Genomic DNA, 19,006 nt, shown 5'->3' with positions numbered 1-19,006 from the left:
TCAGCCAGCCTCCGGCAACAGACCCGCACGGGAAGGAAGGCTCTGGGACACACGACCATCCTGCAGAGGCCACGCTGCACATTTCTTAATTATACTCTTTGCGTTTTCTTGTTTCTACCTGCCTGTCTCACAGGATAGGCGAGGCACTTCGAGGGACATACAGATTGAAGTAAAAACATGTGACTAAAACCCCAGCCGAGAAAAGGAGCTCCGTGTACGTTACCTTATTCAGCTTTGAGGACTGCCCTGTCCCACAGATGTTGTTATCTACATTTCAGCGCTGAGAAAACTGGGACTCAAAACAATTAAGTAACTTGCCCAAGGTCTCATCTTTGACTAAGTGGCACTTAGACTTGAATCTAGGTCAGAAATTTAAGGTCCCCCCTCTCTGCCTCAGCCTGCCCATAACTTCTGGCTCTGTTCTGTGGACCTCCCCTACCCGGGCAGAGAGCAGTCAGCAGGAGCTCGGGCTCTGAGACCACGCTGCAGAGTCCAAGCCCCGACTCCACCACTGACTAGTGAAGGTAACCTTAAACAGGCCACTTAATCTCCCTGCCCTTCCACCGCCTCAGCTGAGGTAATGACAGTTCCCAGTAGGAGGGTTAAATGTGTTTATATTGCTGAAGCACACAGCACACACTAAACTAGATTAACTAAACTGGTTAACTAAACTAGATGTGAATTTGGGCAAGCAGCTTAACCTCCCAGCCTTCACCTGTCAGAGGGAGAAAAGACTGGGATATCTCCCCGTCGTGATGATGATAAAGGGCCCATACATGTTGGTCACCAATATTACCATACTACCTGGCTTCAAATCATCTTTCATCCAGGACTGAACATTATTGGATCATCTAACCACTCAGGTAATCTGTGAAATTAGCACATAATAGGTCAATTGATTTGAAAAATAAATACAAATTGAAGGGAAAAAAGCTTGAAATACAGTGTGAAGTCATTAAAATGAAAAATAAAACCCAGGAGTGATGGGATACTAAAAGAACTTGTACTCATAGAACATCCCTGTTCTAAGGACGTGTACGTTGGCCACATGACAGCATGCTAGCCCACGGTGGGTGCCCAGAGTGGGTCAAATGCAACTCACCTCCCCCAGCGACCTCAGTACATGGAGGAAGAACACTGTGGGGTGGGTGGGTTGGTTATCTGTTTTGCTGGGGCGGGGGTTGTCTCTGATTTTGGAGTGCTAAGATGAAGTGTTTTCCCTCTGTTTATAACTTTTCTGAGGACTTCTTTATAACCCTTTGGAGATGATATTTCTTTTTTTTTTTTTTTAAGATTTTATTTATTTATGTGACAGAGAGACAGCCAGCGAGAGCGGGAACACAGCAGGGGAGTGGGAGAGGAAGAAGCAGGCTCCCAGCGGAGGAGCCCGATGTGGGACTCGATCCCGGAACGCCGGGATCACGCCCTGAGCCGAAGGCAGACGCTTTAACGACTGCGCTACCCAGGCGCCCCTGGAGATGATATTTCTGTTTAAGTATAAGCTTGGAAATATTTTAATTTAAACCACATCAATGGCATATCTAACCTTCACACGGTCCGGGTCCACATAATGCATTTTTTTCATGTCACATTCTTCAGTAGTATAATTTAACTTGAGAATATAAAGGATCCACACTCCAAACACAAGCAATGTACACCTGGAAAAAAAATCAATTAGGTATAATGATGCAGTTATGCGATAATCAAGAGAAATCTTGTGAAATAAGGGAAAACCTACCCCAGCTGGAGACTGCCTGCCAGGTAACATGAAAGTACAACCTTTAAGGGGACTTTCGTGGTCAACTTAAGGCACCATTTCTTACTTTCCTGACAAGAAAAATTAGTCATTTATGACTATCTTTGTTATAAGTGAATACAGAGAAAACATTTTTCTGCAAAGGCAGCCTAATAAAATATGAATCACCATGCAGGCCCTGGACTTTACAAAACGAGGTAATAGGTTTTGAGCTACAGAATCTCAGCTTCAATTTTTTGACCACGTTAAAATACTGTCAGTCTTTCAAATACTGTATGATTCCACTTATATGAAGCACATCGTCAAAAATCACAGAGACAAAAAGTAGAATGGTGGCTGCCAAGGGCCAGGGGGAGGGGAAGGAGGGAGTCAGTGTTTAATGGGTAGAGAGTGGTTTTACAAGATGCAAAGAATTCTGGAGGTGGATGGTGTGATGGTTGCATAACAATGTGAATGTATTTACTATCACTGACCTGTGTACTTAGCAATGGTTAAGATGGTAAATACTATGTTATGGCTATTTTACCACAATAAAAAAAATTGGGGAAAAATACTGGAAGCCCTTAAAAAAATAAGAAAACAAAATAAGTAATCCACTCATTATCGCTCTAAAGATTCTACCCAGAAATGAGGCTAACTCAGGTGAAAGAGAACCACTAGTCACCCTTAACACCATCTACAAAAACTGCTTTTAAAGATCTGACAAATTTGTATTATTATATGGTTTAAAATACATACATGCACATACATACACACACAGGATTAGGAGAAAAGAATTGAGCCTAGTCCTGGTTCTAGAAATTTCATTAACAACAACAACAAAAGATTATTTATTTATTTATTTATTTGGAGAGTGGGAGTGCAAGCAGTGGGGGAGGGGGAAGGAGAGAGAGAATCTCAAGCAGACTCCCCACTGACCGTGGAGCCCTATATAGGGCTCAATCCCATAACCCACGAGATCACCACCTGAGACAAAACCAAGAGTTAGACACCAACTGAGCCACCCAAGTGCCCCAAGAAACCTATTTTAAATTTTTAAAAAAAATTTTATTTATTCATTGGAGAGAGAGAAAGAGAGGGAGAAATACAGAGATAGAGCACAAGCAGGGGGAGAGAGAGAAAGAGAGAAAGAGGGCAAAGCAAGACTCCCTGCTGAGCTGGGAGCCCGACATGGGGCTCGATCCCAGGACCTAGAGATCATGACCTCAGTGGAAGGCAGATGCTTAACCATCTGAGCCACCCAGGTGCCTTTAGAAACCCCATTTTTAATAAGCTCCCTAAGTGATACTGATAAACAAAGTAAAAAAAAAAAAAGTTTAAACCGAAGTTTAGGAACCACTGTTTTAAACAATTTGTGTGACTGAAAAAAAAAGAGTTAAGGAATAACCTTAATGGGAAGATGATCTCTTTTCTACAGAAAGAGGCAGTTGAAAAAATACAGCATCTAGCACAATATACTATACGCAATAGATGCTAAATATTTCTTAATACTTAAGGAGGATGATGCAGGAAAGTATTGCTAGGAAGTGTTTTCAAGACTTCTTGATTCTTCTTTCAACAGGCTCCCCCAAGAAAACCTGGACGAGCCTCCCAATTTTCCCCTGGGATCGAGTACATGGTTAAGTGAATAGGACACTACCATCTGTGTGAAAGTGGGGGGGTGAGTAACACACACACACGCGCGCACAGACACACAATTTGTTACGTACACAAGTCTGGTAATATTGGTTACCTTTAAGTGGGGGGCAGGAAAGAGAGGATATTTTACTGAGTACTTTTAATATCTTTTGAATTTTAAATCTTGTGAATGTAGTATTACCTATCCCTTCCCCCGCCCCCCCAGAAAGGTATTCCATTTGGTGCACATAATAATTCCCTTATCTTGATCAGGAACAAACATGGAAGGAAGAACAGTGTGTTAAAAGCAGGCCTGGCACCTACAGCACTGAGGACACGGTACTGGAATGCCCGTCGTGCGTCTGTCGTGCCTACACTGTGTGCAGCGTGGGCCCAGGTCAACCTCGTTCACTGCCATGGGCCGGCATCCCACACAGTGCTGGGCATGTCAAGCCTCAGTAAATATTGCTTGATGACAAAAAGCAATGGAAAATATTAATGTACGTTTCCTTTTTCCACCTTCTTCTTTAGGTGTAGACCTCCTAAATTAGGGGTATTTTCAAAAGGGTGATTTTCTTTTCTGTTTCTTTTTTTTTTTTAGATTTTATTTATTTGAGAGAGAGAACAAGAGAGAGAGCGCGAGAGGGGGCGGGGGGGGGGCAAGGGCCGAGGGAGAAGGGGAGGGAGAAGCAGGCTCCCACCGAGCAGGGAGCCTGAGGCAGGACTCTATCCCAGAACCCTGCTATCATGACCTGAGCTGAAGGCAGACACTCAACCAACTGACCCACCCAGGTGCCCCAGTGGGGTGATTTTCAGCTTGGTTTGGCTGCTAACAAATGCGACCACCAAGTCCCTCCCTTAACAATTCTACCGCTTATTAGGATCTAAGGGCGAAAAAGATGAAACACCTGTCATCTTTTTTAGTGTTCAATATTTAAGGCTCTTCAAAAGCCTGTAGAGGACTTTTAACTGTATTTTTAGATGAACTTAAAACAGCTAAGGGGAAAAGCCCTCTCTCGTTACGTAATGGCAGGGAGCGCCGTGCACAGAAGAGCCGCGCTCTGGGGCACCGAGCCTCAGGTACAGAGCCTGGGCGCTCCCTGGCTGGCGCTGCCCTCTCAGGGAGTACAACCCGATCCATCAACCCAGACATCTGGGTGCCGAACCCGCACTCGAATGTGCCTTTATATGATCTTCGGACCAAGTACGAGAGCCCTCCTTCTTCTCCCAGCTCCCCACAGCTGACCCGGCCAGGGGATGGATCATAAGGCCCGCGGGCTCACACTTACTTGAGGATGTCTTTCAGCAACACGTTGGGTCTTCTCATCTTGTTTTGAGCTCGGGTGCACCATTGCAGAGAGGGTTTTGTGCGATCGCTTCTCAGTTTCACACAGTTATACTCACTGGGCATTGCTGTGATGAGAGAAGCCGGGGGAGGGAAAGGAGGCAGAGTCAGGCAGGTGATGTTGATAAAAAGCCTTTAGGGGGCACAGCCATAGCATGACATACTACTCAGCCATAAAAAAGAATGAACTAGTTTTACACCCAACAACCTGAATGAATCTAAGGCAAGTATGCCGAGCCAATACTAAAAGTTTACATTATTGTATGATTCCATGTATATAACGTTCTTGAAATGTCAAAATTACAGAAATGGAGAAGAGATTAGTAGTTGTCAGGAGTTACGGTGGGGGTGCTGAGTGCGGCTAGATCCTTGCAAGGATGTAATATTCCGTGTCTTGACTGTATGCCCATCAAAATCCTAGCTGTGATATTATCCTGCGGTTTTACAAGATGCTGCCAGTGGAGGAAACTGACTAAGGGGTACATTGGATCTCTCTGTATTATTTTTTACAGCTGCTCATGAAACTACAGTTATCACCAAATAAAAAGTCTAATGTTTTTCAAGAGCCTTTACCTTTTAGAGGTGCCTACGAACTATTTACAGATGAAACAGAAGAAATGAGATTGGCTTCGAAAAGTCAGGAGGGGGATAAGAGTGCACATGGGGGAATGGATATAGCAACACTAGCTTTAAACGGATTGTCAAAGCTGGGCCCTGGGTACATGGGGCTCATTATACAATATTCTCAATATTCTCATGCTTTTGTACATTTGAAATCTTCTATAATAAAAGAAAGTTTAAAGAGGAAGTGTTACATTAAAAACAGAACAAAAGTGTTACACTAAGAAAAAAGGAAAAAATACGGCAATTTTAAAAGATATTTTTCTTTAAAAAATATGTTGAGTATACTTGCCTATTTATTCTTTTGAATTAACTGTATTTTCAAGTTTTCAATTTCTAAATAATATTCTAAGGGGTACTATAGTAGAAATCAATACGTCTACCCCTGTGTAAGTTTCCCCTTCCTCTCAACTTGGTAAAACGCTGGATTTTTGGCTCGGTGCATGGCCTCCCAGCATAAAGACTATACTTCCCAGCCTCCCTTGGAACCAGATATGGCCTCATGACTAAGTTCTAGCCAATGGGATACGAGCAAAAGTAACCCGTACAACTTCCAGGGTGTATGCAATGTATACACCTTTATCCCTTTCCTGCTGGCTGAAATATTGACACATGAGGAGCCGCTCTGGACCACAGAGAGCATACCACCAAGGCATGGTGGAGCAAAAGCAGAGAAGGGGCCTGGATCCCCGGACAACCCCCAGGACAGAGCCACCATTCCACCTTGGACTGCCTGCCTCTGGGCTGTCAGAAGATAGAGAAATAAACTTCTGTCTTACTTAAGCAATTGTTAATTAAAAGTGAAGTCAGAGCTCAGCTAATCCAGGCACCTATTATATTATGCTATTATGATAAATTTATATATTAAGAAACAATATCTTTACTATAGTCTTTCAGCCAAGAGGCAGTTATATATCATTATACACTTTATTTCCATTAGAGTTGTATCATTTCCTTTGAAAAAAATCTTTCAACAAATTGATGTCCAAGTAGTTAATGTTTTTGCTACTGGAAACAATCTCTCCCTCCGCTCCAATTCTGACTGTGTAGCAGGAATTTTCCTAGATATGCATCCTTCTGAATAGTTTCAAAAAATAGTGCCAAACGCCTCACTAGTAAACCCTTGCTGAAGAACTGAGACCTGGAAGATTCCAAACACTGTAACTTTGGGGTTACTTAAACACATGGAAGGCTACCTGTAACCAGTACATACATAAAACAGACATTTCTAAGATGTCTGTGTTTTTACAACCAGAAATACACGCAATTCACCCCGAGGCAGACCTCCAGCAAACACAGTGACCGTGGTGTCAGAAGCAGCCCGTCTCCCCCTCTGTCTCTGTTGTGCTGGACAGTGCCGTCCCGCAGGCCACAAGCCCGTGAACTTCCTTTCCCGGATGGGCCTGCCCACCTCCGGCTGAGCTGTGACTGCGGGAATTCCTGGTAGAAGCAGGAAGACAGGAGGAAAGAAGCAGCCCCATCTGGTCCCCTGATTTGGCGCAGCGTCTGGCAGGGGCGGCGACAGTCAGAGGCAAGAGAGGGTGACTACGTGTGACTCCAGCAGCAATGGTGGGCATCCAGCATCCTCGGTTTCCACTCGAGAGAAGTGATGGCACCTCCGACAGCTTTGTGACAAGTACAAGCCTCAGCCCAGGGTGACAGAAGCTTCCTGATCTCTGGCTAACACTTCTACACCTCTTTTTAAAGATTAATTTTTATTTATTTATTTGAAAGAGAGAGCGAGCGAGCAGGTGGAGGGGCAGAGGGAGAGGCAGAATCTCAAGCAAGCACGGAGCCCAACGAGGGGCTCAATCTCACAATCCTGAGATCATGACCTGAGCCGAAATCAAGAGTCGGACGCTGAACCCACTGAGCCACGAAGGCGCCCCTGGCTAACACTTCCCTCCCACTTTGGCATCTCCAGGCCTGCTGACGTCTTTGCGATCAATCCCCCGCATGAAAGCCCTCCCTGCCGGAAGCATCTCCGTGGTTTCTGGTTTCCTGCTGGGCACTGACTGGTACGTCAGATGATACTCCCCTGCCACTTTCAGGAAAGTGGGATTGTTCAAGGAAAGGAGGAGCTCTGGGGGTGATAGAGTCTACCGTCCTGAACTTCCTTTTCTCACTATCACTGCCATACAATTCAATCTATTCAAATGCTTAAAAACAAAAACAAAAAAAGCTTTTTGTTCTTTTCTAATCGCACAGGAGAGGATCTCAGGAGAGGGAGTACGAGAACACAGAATCTACAGCCCGACACCTGGGCTCAGCTCCTCCACCTGCCAGTGGAGGGGAAGCTTTGGGCAAGTGACCATACCTCCTGCAAGCTCGGTCTCCTCATCTGTAAAATGGGGGCAGTCATAGTACCTACCTCTCAGGACTCACATGGGGAAAGCGGGTGCACATCACAAGCACTGTGTACCTGCTGGTTGTCGCACAGGAAGCGAACGCACAGGCACCCAGTCTCATCTGACAGGATTCATCTGGTGGGGCTTCAAGGCTCTTGTGTCTTTTGGTCACCCCCACTTCCAGACGCAGTTTTGGCTCTAGCCCTATGATGGAGTCCTTTCTTCCGTCCACTCCATTTCCCTTCCAGGTGTCTCTGGAGAAGCCACATCCTCCTGAAGCCCCTCACACACTCCCCCGGGTCAGGTCCTGGCCAGCATCCTCTCTCTCTCCCACCCCCTTTCTCAACCTTCAGAACCTCAAAATGCTCAGGGTTCACTGGCCCCTCACTGGCCCTGCTCCCTGTGACAGCCGAGCCGCTCCCAGCCAGTCTACCTTCCTTCAGTCCGTCTGCACACCATGCCTGGGATACCTTGCAACCACACTTCCTTTAAAACCTCCTGAACCTTCCCTTAAACTGCCACACGCACATCTTATGGCTCCAGGGTCCTGGTCTCCACCACTAGCACAATCTCCTCGTCCCACAGATACTCGCCGCAAGGCTTCACCACCTGCCTTTCACTCACCTCCTCAAGGGAGAGAGCCCCCCCCCCGCCCCAACCCCTCTCTCTGTGCGGACCTCTCACCTAAGCTCGGACTATGCATCCAAACCTGCTTGCTATCTTCACTTGAGACAACATTACGAAGCAGAACCTGGCATTCTCCTCTATTCCTTACATGATTTGGAAGCTACCATCCACTCAGCCATCCAAGCTGAAAACCTCTCAACTCAGGCTTCTAACTTTCATTGCCAGCCCCGACCAATCCCCAGGTCCTCTCAGTCATACCTTCCTGAACTTCTCATGCCCAATGACATTCCTCCCGCGGTCAAGTCCCCGGACTCCCTGTCTTGATTCTGTCCCCTCAAAGCCGTCTTTCTAAAATATATAGCTGCTTAATGGTTTCCAGCTCATCTCAGGTTTTATGACTCCAGGTGACAAACCTGTCACACCCTCGCCACAAAAAAGTACTGTTAGAAGTCCAGATGTGCCAGAGTGTTACCTCAGTGCCTTTGCACATGACATACCCTCAGTCTGGAATTCCAGTGGGAACCCCAACAATCTGCCTGGTGAACCACTTTCATCCTTAAACCCTTCTCCTCTGTGAAGATCATTTTTCAATACCATGGCCGTCCCTGGACACTTCCCCATCTTTGTTTACTGCAATGAGCTGACATTGTCTGTGTGTATTTTAGGTCTCCTCGATCATTCTGTAAGCACCTGGAAGATGAGATACAGGGCCAGAACTCTGCGCTTCTTCGTATCCCTAACACCTAGGACAGAGCTTGGCCCACAGCAGGTCCTTAGGAAACATCTTGCATTGAAAGGAATGTACGTTGCATGCCTGTCATCAAACAAGATAAGCATCCCCCCAAAAATGTAATTTCCCCAAAATATCTAAGATAGAAACTGAAAGTTAAGAGAAATTATAATAGCAAAGAAGAAAGTATAAGCTCTACTGAAACATCTACAATGGCCAACAACAGGGCATCTGTTGATAAATGATCACTGCAGAATCTGTGGAATCTGTGACCGCAGCCTCAGCGTCACCTGGTGACAAGTGGGAAATGCAGAGTCTTGGGCACCCCAGATCTGCTAAATTGAGGGACTCATATGAACACTAAAGTTTGAGAAGCACTAGCTTGAAGTATTGGGTACATATATTTTTTAGAAAGATTTTATTTATTTATTTATTTATTTATTTATTTATTTGAAAGAGAGCAAGAGAGAGCCTGAGCAGAGGGGAGAGGCAGAGGAGAAGCTGTCTCCCCACTGAGCAGGGATGACCGAAGCAGGGCTCAATCCCAGGACCCCAGGATCATGACCTGAGCCAAAGGCAGATACCTCACCGACTGAGCCACCCAGGCACCCTGGGTATATACATTTATTGACACAGAAAGATATTGTAAGAAAAAAGTAGTTTTATAAAAATGTATAGAGAGGGCGCCTGGGTGGGTCAGTCAGTTAAGCATCTGCCTTTGGCTCAGGTCATGATCCCAGGATCCTGGGATCGAGTCCCGCATCAGGCTCCCTACAGTGGGGGAGTCTGCTTCTCCCTCTGCCTCTCCCCCCCACTTATGTGCACATGCGTGCGCACTCTCTCTCACAAAAATAAATAAAATCTTAAAAACAAACAAACAAAGGTATAGAGATATACATAGAATCATGTTCTAGGATGTTTCCATTCAAGGTAAGAGAATCTGACTTCCCACCGAGTTTCATCAAATCCTACTTGAGCTTGGAAGGTAGCCTTCCGATTTACAAGAGACCATGTGGATTCCATGCCCCACAACATCACAAAGGGAAGGCCAACCTGAGTCATCTTTGCCAACGCACAGCTGACATACAGCTAGGTAGGGGGCCTTGGACGCTCCCTCAGAGAACCTGGGATTTACCAGTTCCTAGTCTGGTTTAGCTCTGCAACATCCACACTGCTCATTCACTTCTTTCATCTTTAATGTTCTATTCAGTGGAGGACGGGTTGCGTTAAAGGTTCAGTTACACAAACATTAAGCCACGGACATGTTTTGTTAATAACTGCATAACTGCGTGCCATTAATCCCAAAAGTAATTATACTTTTAGCTAACAAAACGACCAGAATGCAGGAGGAGACTTTATAAATCCATCAGTGTATAGAGGTATAAAGATATTTAGAAGGAAGCACACCTATAGGTTATCAACGATTGTGGGTAAGTCTGCATTCTTCTTATACTACCTGAATTCTGTGCATTACTACTTTTATTTCTGAAAGCTTAAAGACATTTTCATGGGGGGGGCTCCTTACCCTATGATGAAAAGAAATCTGAAAACCAAACAAAAAATATTCTTAGGAACCCTGAAGCATCTCTTTAGTGTGTTAGGAACAATATCTCACAAATAAAGTAGTTAAGAGGGAAAAAGTAAAAACTACATTACTATATTTGGGGGAAGTCTACTGAGCTGGAAAAAAAATATATATATATTTACGGAGAAGCAAAATGCAGAACGTGGACACTCAGCAAGTCCGGTCTGTCCGAGCAGCAGACCCCAAGCCCCCTTCTATGTAATGTTAGCCTCGGGCCCAGCTCCACCCGAGCATCAGGGGGCTTCCAAAAACTGCTGAGTGAAATCAATGGATGAACGAAGGGTGACAGAAGCCCCCTTGGAGCTTCAGAGGGCCCGCACTCACCTGCTCTGGCCTGGCACAAACATTTCCCCACGCTAAAGCCTCCCCCGCACCCGCCAGCTTGTGCACACACACACAGACCTTGTTCACTCTGGTGACCTGGACCCTCCGCTCCGTTCCATTCACTCACCTAACGTGAAGAATGCTTAGTTTAGCATGATAAAACCACTACAGATAGTCCCCACTTACCGAAACCGCCTATATGGAGATTCCTATGCGCATGCTTAATTTTGTCTTTATAACACTTACTATCATGAGATGTTTTATAACATCTTTTCTTTTTAATATACATTCGTCTCTTGTCCCCCCAACCAGAATACAGATGGCCTGGAAGCAGGGGTCTTCACTTCGCTCACCACTGAATTCACAGTGCCTAGGATGTTAACAGGCACATCGTAGGCATCTAGTATGTTTACTGAATAAATATTTAGTTTCTTATGAGAGTTTCAGAGGCGATGGTGGTTTCAGGCATTCCTCCAAGGACTTTTGTTGGCAGGCCATCACCAATGGCTTGCCTATCTTCTTCCGTCCCACGGCACCCTCCTGTCCTCCTTCCCCATCTCCTTCAGGGGTAGCTCTTCTCCTACCATCTCCTCCTAAGTGTTGGGGTCGCAGGGCTCATAAGTTTGACCCTCTTCTCACTTAGACTGCTGGGATAAAAGCCTTCATGTCACCGCTTTGCTAACCAACTTTACGCAGAAAAGACTTGGCTTTCAAAATTATATATTTCTACTCACACGTAAAAACATAACATATCCTCAAAAACTTATGTGCCTGATGAAGAAATAATCCTTGTTAAGGGCAAGGCCCGAGCTTTCAGTCCATTTGTAGAAAGGGCACTAACATTTTTAACCGTTGGGACACCTGGGTGGCTCAGTTAAGCATCTGCCAGGGTCCTGGGATCGAGTCCCGCATGGGGCTCCTTGCTTAGCAGGGAGCCTGCTTCTCCCCGTGCCTGCCACTCCCCCCTGCTTGTGTGCTCACTTTCTCTCTCTCTCTGACAAATAGATAAATAAAATCTTAAAAAAAAAAAAAAAAGAATTAACCATTTAAGGCAAGAGTAGAATAGGCACCACCGAGTAGGACATGATGAACTGCCAAATCACCTATACAGATAATTCCTGGTAGGAGTGGATAGGGCATTAACATTTATTGGAAGTAAAGCCTACACAGAATATCCCTAAATTCTGACAACACCTACTTCATTGGACTGCTATGCATTTAATCTGCTGAAGGTCATGCATGGAGAAGTAAGGGGCTGAGAATTCCAACCCACACCTACTTACCTCCAAGTCCATGCCCTTCCACCTGGGGGTGCTTAGGAACGGTAGATATGCATGTATGTGAAGGGTCTTTTGTTTCTAATAATGAAGGCTTGACAAGGCACAGATTGTCAGAAACAAAAATGTGAACTCGAGAAAGCAGTGAGTAAGCCAACGTGGCTGGAGCGGGCTGCCTGGGAAGGCGAACAGCTACAGCTCAGATGTGAATATGACAGCTGGAAGAACATGCCTTGTAAGGTGGGAGATCTCTGAGAGCAGAGGACTTCATGGCACGAGTGAAGGAACACCAGTCTGCTGCCTGCTAGGCTGCCCACCCAGGGACAGCGAGGCAGGGTACTGGAGGCTCGCTGCTCACCAGATGGAAGGGGAGACTGAGGCCCGCCCTGGTGAGGAGCAGGAGGAAGGGACAGGACAGAGATCTACTGAGAAATGATGAAGGAAGATTATCAGCGACAAGACGTGTGCAAATGGAAAGCTGCAATCCCAGTTCTGGAAAGACAGGTTCAGAAGTCAATTTTTATAGGTTTGTGACGCTGTGATTAATATGAGATGATAAATAACTGGCCAGAGATGCCCAGGAGACAGTTGGAAATATGGCTTGAGGCTCAAAAGTACATCCAGCCATCAGCAGCCCTGCCCACCAGGTCCAAGAGAGCTAAGCCCCAAGTCAACCACAGGATGAAATAAATTAACTTCTCCTTTAACCGGACTGGTACGAGTTATACACCATCCAGGGAAAGTTGAGAAAATAGTTACTCAAATCATGTTTGGGTTTTTGTGTTTTAGATGAAGACCTCTACTTGATAAAGTAGGACAGAAGACAAGGCAGGAAGCCTGCGCTCAGGGAGAAGCCAGCTTTGGGGTGCACAGACACTGGACATGTCATGGCGCCCAGGAGAAGGCGCGGCATGAGCGGAGGGCATGGCAAAGAGGACCTGGGTGGAGAGGGAAGAGGCACACTGTGGGCAGAAGAAAAGGAATAAGCAAAGCACAGAGGCCTGGTTAATTTGAGGAACAGCAAATGACTGGGTATAGCTGAGAAAGTATGGCATGGGATGGGGGTAGGGGTGCAGGCAGGAGTTAAGGCAATATCGTGGTCCTGTTGGACGTCCCATGGCCGGTGCCATATCTGGGCTGTGAGTGCTGGCTGCCAACAACACATGTCTGCCCCCACTCTGCAGAGTGGCCCCACGGCTGACTGAGGAGGTACAAAAGGCTAGCCATCTGGCCTCTAGGTGGAATCACCCTGGGAGAACAATTTAAGCTCCAGTGCTCCTTGGGATCAGCTGGGAGCACAGCTTTGCTCAGCTCCTTTCCCTGCCTCCTTTCCTTCCCCACCCCAACCTCGCGCCCTTTCTCCGGGCAGCCCCCTCAATGAACCTGGGGACCCTTAGTCCTGTTTCAGGCTCTGCTTCTACCAAACCTGACCTAAGACAGACCATTAGGTCAGCAGGTCAATGTATGGAAGACCACAGAAGGTCACGGACAATCACAAGAATCCTCTGAGGACTTTATTCAAGAGGTTGAAGAAACATGGAGGAGAATCACTGGGGAAGCAGCAGGGATAGTGGAAGAGGGGGTGGAAAGTCTGAAATGGGAGGCTGGTGGGAGCCGCAGATCTCATGTGCCGCAGGAAGATGGCGGCAGCCGGTGGGGGTCGGCGGGGGGTGGTGGTGGAAAGGAAGGCTCAGGCTGCAGCACTGACAGGCCTGGGGATGGATCAGAGGTGCTTAGCACACAGCAGGGAAGACAGTTCAAGTGATGGCAAGATGGTGGAGTGCTCTAGAGAGAGAGCAATCATAAGGATGGAAGCTGTGGAGCCATTACGATCAGTTGGGCCTTGCTGAGTCCCAAAGTCCTGTGGGCCCTCAGGTGGCTAAGTCCTGTTGGAGAGCTACACCCAGGCTTGGGGCCCTTGGGGCGGATCTCACCGGGAATATCAGTCAGGGGTGCCCTTCACTGCAGGTAGCAAAAACCTGGGTATCATGACTTTTAGCCAAGTGGGGGTTTCTTTTTCTCACAAAACAGGAAGTCTAGGGACAAGCAGGCCAGGGCTGGTGGGGTGGCTCTGGTATGCCACAGATGTCCCCAGCTCCCACCAGCCTCTGTTCCTCCAGCCTTGGTACATGGCCAACCTCAGCCCCACAGTCCAGGCAGGAAGGAGAAGAGGGATGAGGAAAGGAAGGGGAAGCACCTATATCAGGAGAGGGGAAACTCCCCCGGAGTGAACACGCTTCCTTGAGTACCTGTGGCCAGAACGACATCACATGGCTACCCCCAGCTGCAGAGTTAGCCAAGAACTTTTGACAAGCTGGGCCGGCTGCTTCCCCAAACAAAATGAGGGTTCTGTTGGTAAGAAGGAAAGGGGGGATCTGTAGTAGTCAATAGTAGGATGTGCCAGGACTGAGATAAGGTCCTGGGGCAGCTGGATAAAGGCAGTAGTTAAGACTGCTCTAAAGAGATAAGATCCGCAAGGAGAAGAACAAAGTGCAGGGCCGTCTTAACCCTGGGAAGCCCACCTTCAAGGGGCCGGGGACGGAAGGAAGAAGCACAGGAGGGACTGCTAGAAATTAGAAAAGGAAATAGTAAGCAAAATCAGTAACTCTGATGTGACGATTCCATGCCTGGGTTCAACAAAGTCTGAAATTCCAATTAGTTAAGAAAGCAGTATGCTAGTTCCTAAGCAAAATGCATTTTAAATAGCTTTACCCTGGGGCGCCTGGGTGGCACAGCGGTTAAGCGTCTGCCTTCGGCTCAGGGCGAGATCCCGGCGTTATGGGATCGAGCCCCACATCAGGCTCCTCCGCTATGAGCCTGCTTCTTCTTCTCCCACTCCCCCTGCTTGTGTTCCCTCTCTAGCTGGCTGTCTCTATCCTGTCGAATAAATAAATAAAATCTTAATAAATAAATAAATAAATAAATAAATAGCTTTACCCTAAGCAAGTAATACGGGTGCCCACACCAAAAAGGGTGATTTCTAAAAGTTCATTTCATCGCTTCTGTGAGAATGCAGAGACGGCCTGACAGACTGAGTCTGGAATGAGTCCCCACTTTCCAGAAAGCCAAGATCGAGGGAAGTGGTAACAGGAATGTATCCACAGCGGTGTGGGGAGGGCGGTGGGAGCAAGGAGACTGTTCAGAAGCTCGGCCTCTGCCACCCAGCACAGACACGGTTTACTCACAGAGGGGACTCCCTGGGCCGGCTCACCAAAGCCCATCTACGGGCACAGGACAAACAAGCCGGGGCTGGGGCCCAGGAGCTGGGGAACAGTGGGTCGGAGTGAAGTTCTCCACTCAACTTTCTCCTACCCCAACCCTCCAGGCTCTCAGAGGCAGCAGAGGGTAGGGGAGCAGTGTTTTAGCCAGAAAAGCTCAAGACTACACCAGTCCAGGGTCTTGCCTGTGGCTTCCAGAGCTCTGGGTGACATGTTACTCCTCTCCTACTGATTCCAGAGGTCAACCTGTCCTCCTCGTCCACGCAAGGAGACAACCAAGGCGGCTAATTCCAAACCCAGTTCTGGCTGTGGAACTTTTTGTTTGTATGAAAGCTCACTTAGAACCCTAAGACATAACACACACAGGCACGCAATTGGGGGTGCCTGGGTGGTCAGCGGGTGGGGCATCTGACTCTTGGTTTTGGCTCAGGTTATGATCTTAGGGTCATGGGGTCGAGCCCCACATTGGGCACCACGCTCAGCGGGGAGTCTGCTTGCGAGTCTCTCCCCCTCCCTCTGCCCCTCCCTCTCGCATGCTTTCTCTCTCAAATACATAAATCTTCAAAAAAAAAAAAAAAAAAGCATGCAATTGATCTTTTGCAAAGTTTCTCCACCTCAGCACTACTGATATTTGGGGCCGGGTAACTCTTTGTTGTAGACGACAGTCTCCTGTCGGATGTTGAGCAGCAATCCTGGTCCTCCCCCTCGCCCAGCCGTGACAACCAAAGCTGTCTCCACACGTTGCTGAATGTCCCCTGAGGGGCCAAACTGCCCCCAGCTTTACCCACTGGAATAAAGTCATTGTCTATATTAACATTCCAAACATCGCCACATTTTTAAAGCATTGAGGGTTATTAAATTCACTGCAGAAACTGAAAATTCAAAGACTGTGGACTACAAACTGAAGATTCTTGAGTTTTGGTATCTAATCATTTTTAATGTTTGGTTTGGGTGGCTTGGCCTCAAGAAACCTGATTCATCAAGGTGAGTGGTCGTGTTCCTACCTGGACAACGTGGCAGCCGACACACAGGCACAGGCCTGCGCTCACACAGCTGCCGCCGGGCACAGCACCAGCCTGCAGAGGAGAGGCCTCGGGCGCGCGGGGACAGAAGGTGCACACTCCCTGGATCCAAGCGACCCACCCCAGCGCCTTTAACCACCCCTCTCCACTCCCTCCACCGAAGGGGGCAAACTCCCTCCGCACGGTCCTTTCCTGTTTCTACTAGGTAGGCAGTGTCTTACTTCTCTTTTAGGAATATGAAATGTCACCCGTGACTTCAAAACCACAAAGGAAGTACTGATTTGAGCTCTGCTGCTGAGACCACACCCAATCATCCGCCGTCTTCTAGGATTTGTTCAACTGAAATTATCAGTGCCTTCCCCCAGGTGAGGACAGACAGAGGTGGTTTTCCGTGAAGCAGAAAGGGGCTCTCAGCAGACACAGGGTCTGCCAGTGTCTTGATCTGGGACTCCCCGACCTCCGGAACTGAGAAATGAATGTCTATTGTGTAAGTAAACAATAAATAAATAAATAAACAAACAAACAAACAATCACCGCCTCCACCGTTGCCCTGGCCTGTGGTTCTGCAAGCTGACCAGGCTCAAGAACCACTGGAGGGGGCTGTGAAGGAGGCAGGTTCCCAGACCTCACTCCCAGAATGTCCCACCTGGGAGGACCGAGTAAGGATGCCAAATGTGCATTTTAAGCAAGTTCCCAGAGTTAGGAGTTACGTGGGTGCGGCACTGTGAGAAACCCCGCTCAAGTTCCTCACAGCTGTAATTAGCAACAGATTAAGGCTCCATCTTTAGCCTAAGGATGTTCAGATCCTCCTACAAACTGTGCAGTTACAAGGACCTATCTTCTGAAAGGAAAAACAAAAATGTTGCTCCATGAATGCAGTCCACACTCTGCTAATTTTGACCACCAACCAAAATGCAAGCACCTCCGTGATTCCGAGGTACGCTTTTTAATCTCCTGCTAATCAACTGGTACTCCTCTAAGGTTGAGAACGCATGGTTACTGTCGTTCAATTGCTCGCATTTCCCACGTTTAAAAGTGCTAAGGCAGGGACGCCTGGGTGGCTCAGGCGGTTAAGTGGCTGCCTTCGGTCAGGTCATGATCTCAGGGTCCTGGGATCGGGTCCTGCGTCGGGCTCCCTGCTCAGGGGGGAGCCTGCTTCTCCCTCTTCCCTCTGCTCGTGCTCTCTCTCTCTCAAATAAATAAATAAAATCTTAAAAAAAAAAAAAAGTGCTAAGGCAATTAATTCTGAGTCCTCGCAACACATAAACATTCTCCCAAACGAGAACATGCCCAGAAACTACACATGGAATTTCTCCATGATTTTACTGAAGTGACAAAGATGTCGACAGGGCAGTGCCTTTTGCAGGGTCAAGTCCAGAGCCCTCTCCCCCTCCCCACTTCTCTCTCCCACTCCCCTCCTCCTCCTCACTCCTCTTCAGCCTAGAGGCCTCCTGCTTCCCCCCCCCCACCTCAGGGTCTTCATTTGCCTCTGCCCCGCCTCCACGGGGCTCTCTCCTTCACCCTCTTTATTCTGCTCTTTGTCCAAAAGTCGCCTTCCTTGTAAAACAGCATCCCCACCCCTGAGCCCTGTGAGGCACTTCCGCTTTCCTTCAGGGAACTCAGTACTACTCACACACACTTGCCTGTTGTCTGCTCTCCCCACTAAATATAAGCTTCCTGGGAAGGGGGCTCTGGGGAGTTCATTCACTGCCATAACCTCAGGACCTACAACAGTGCCCAGCACAGAAAAGGCTCTAAACACTTGCTGAAGGAATGAATGCGCTCCTGAGAGGCCTGCACCCAGGTCCCTGCCGAACAGCTAAGCCAAAGTCCGCATGGTCCTAACAAAGAGGCAGACGTGAAAACCAGATGCTTCCCTGTGTCCAGATATCACAATCACTGGGCATTTGTGAAGTGTCCAGAGCATGCCTGATGCCCGGGGAGCAGGGATGGGAATCACTGTGTGTGTGTGTGTGTGTGTGTGTGTGTGTGTGTGTCTGTGTGTGTGTGTGTGTGTGTGTGTCAGGGAAGGGAGACAAAGTCAAATGACTGTCCCACCCACCACCATGGGAAATGAAAGGGGCAGCCGGATCTGTTTGTTTTGTTTTTTAAGAGGAGAGGAAAGAGATAAAATAGTCAACAGTTTGGCAGTTTGATAACGGCCAAGTCACCTCTTTCAGGATGTTTGCTAATATGTAAAAAGCAGGGTCGGATGAGAACATTTCTACTGCCTCTTCTTCCACTAAAATTTATGAGTCTCACCTACTTTTCAAAGTAAGAACAGGAAACATAAAACTCAGCTGATTCAATGAACGCTCATACATTATGACCGTTTAGGAGAGAGAAATAGGAAGTTGGAATAAGTGGAGGGAAATGGATTTTAAAAAATAATAAAAGGGGAGGGGCGCCTGGATGGCTCGGTCGGTTAAGCATCTGTCTTAGGTTCAGGTCATGATCTCAGGTCTCTGCTCAGGGAGTCTGTTTCTCCCTCTCACTCTCCCTCTGTGCTCTCTCTCTCAAATAAATAAAATGTTTT

The 19,006-nt window shown here is 47.4% G+C and overlaps 1 protein-coding gene across 5 annotated transcripts in view; it reads right to left on the bottom strand.

Annotated features, from left to right (window-relative positions):
- Positions 1-19,006, bottom strand: part of ST3GAL5 (ST3 beta-galactoside alpha-2,3-sialyltransferase 5) — a 49,914-nt gene that overhangs the window by 19,738 nt on the left and 11,170 nt on the right. For 3 of the 5 annotated variants that reach the window (XM_040623230.1, XM_008700082.2, XM_008700083.2), the window contains exons 2-3: positions 4,663-4,786; positions 1,547-1,658 (exon numbers count right to left, since the gene is read on the bottom strand). In XM_040623230.1, the coding sequence (XP_040479164.1) occupies positions 1,547-1,658; positions 4,663-4,786 (236 nt within the window). The remainder of the gene's footprint in view (positions 1-1,546; positions 1,659-4,662; positions 4,787-19,006) is intronic. The other 2 variants (XM_040623231.1, XM_008700084.2) reach the window with 1 other exon arrangement.

The sequence above is a fragment of the Ursus maritimus genome, unplaced genomic scaffold (assembly GCF_017311325.1).
Source record: "Ursus maritimus isolate PB19 unplaced genomic scaffold, ASM1731132v1 scaffold_6, whole genome shotgun sequence".
Classification (NCBI taxonomy): domain Eukaryota; kingdom Metazoa; phylum Chordata; class Mammalia; order Carnivora; family Ursidae; genus Ursus; species Ursus maritimus.
The sequence above is the reverse complement of the archived record's forward strand: the minus strand, read 5'-3'. Positions and strand labels throughout refer to the sequence as shown.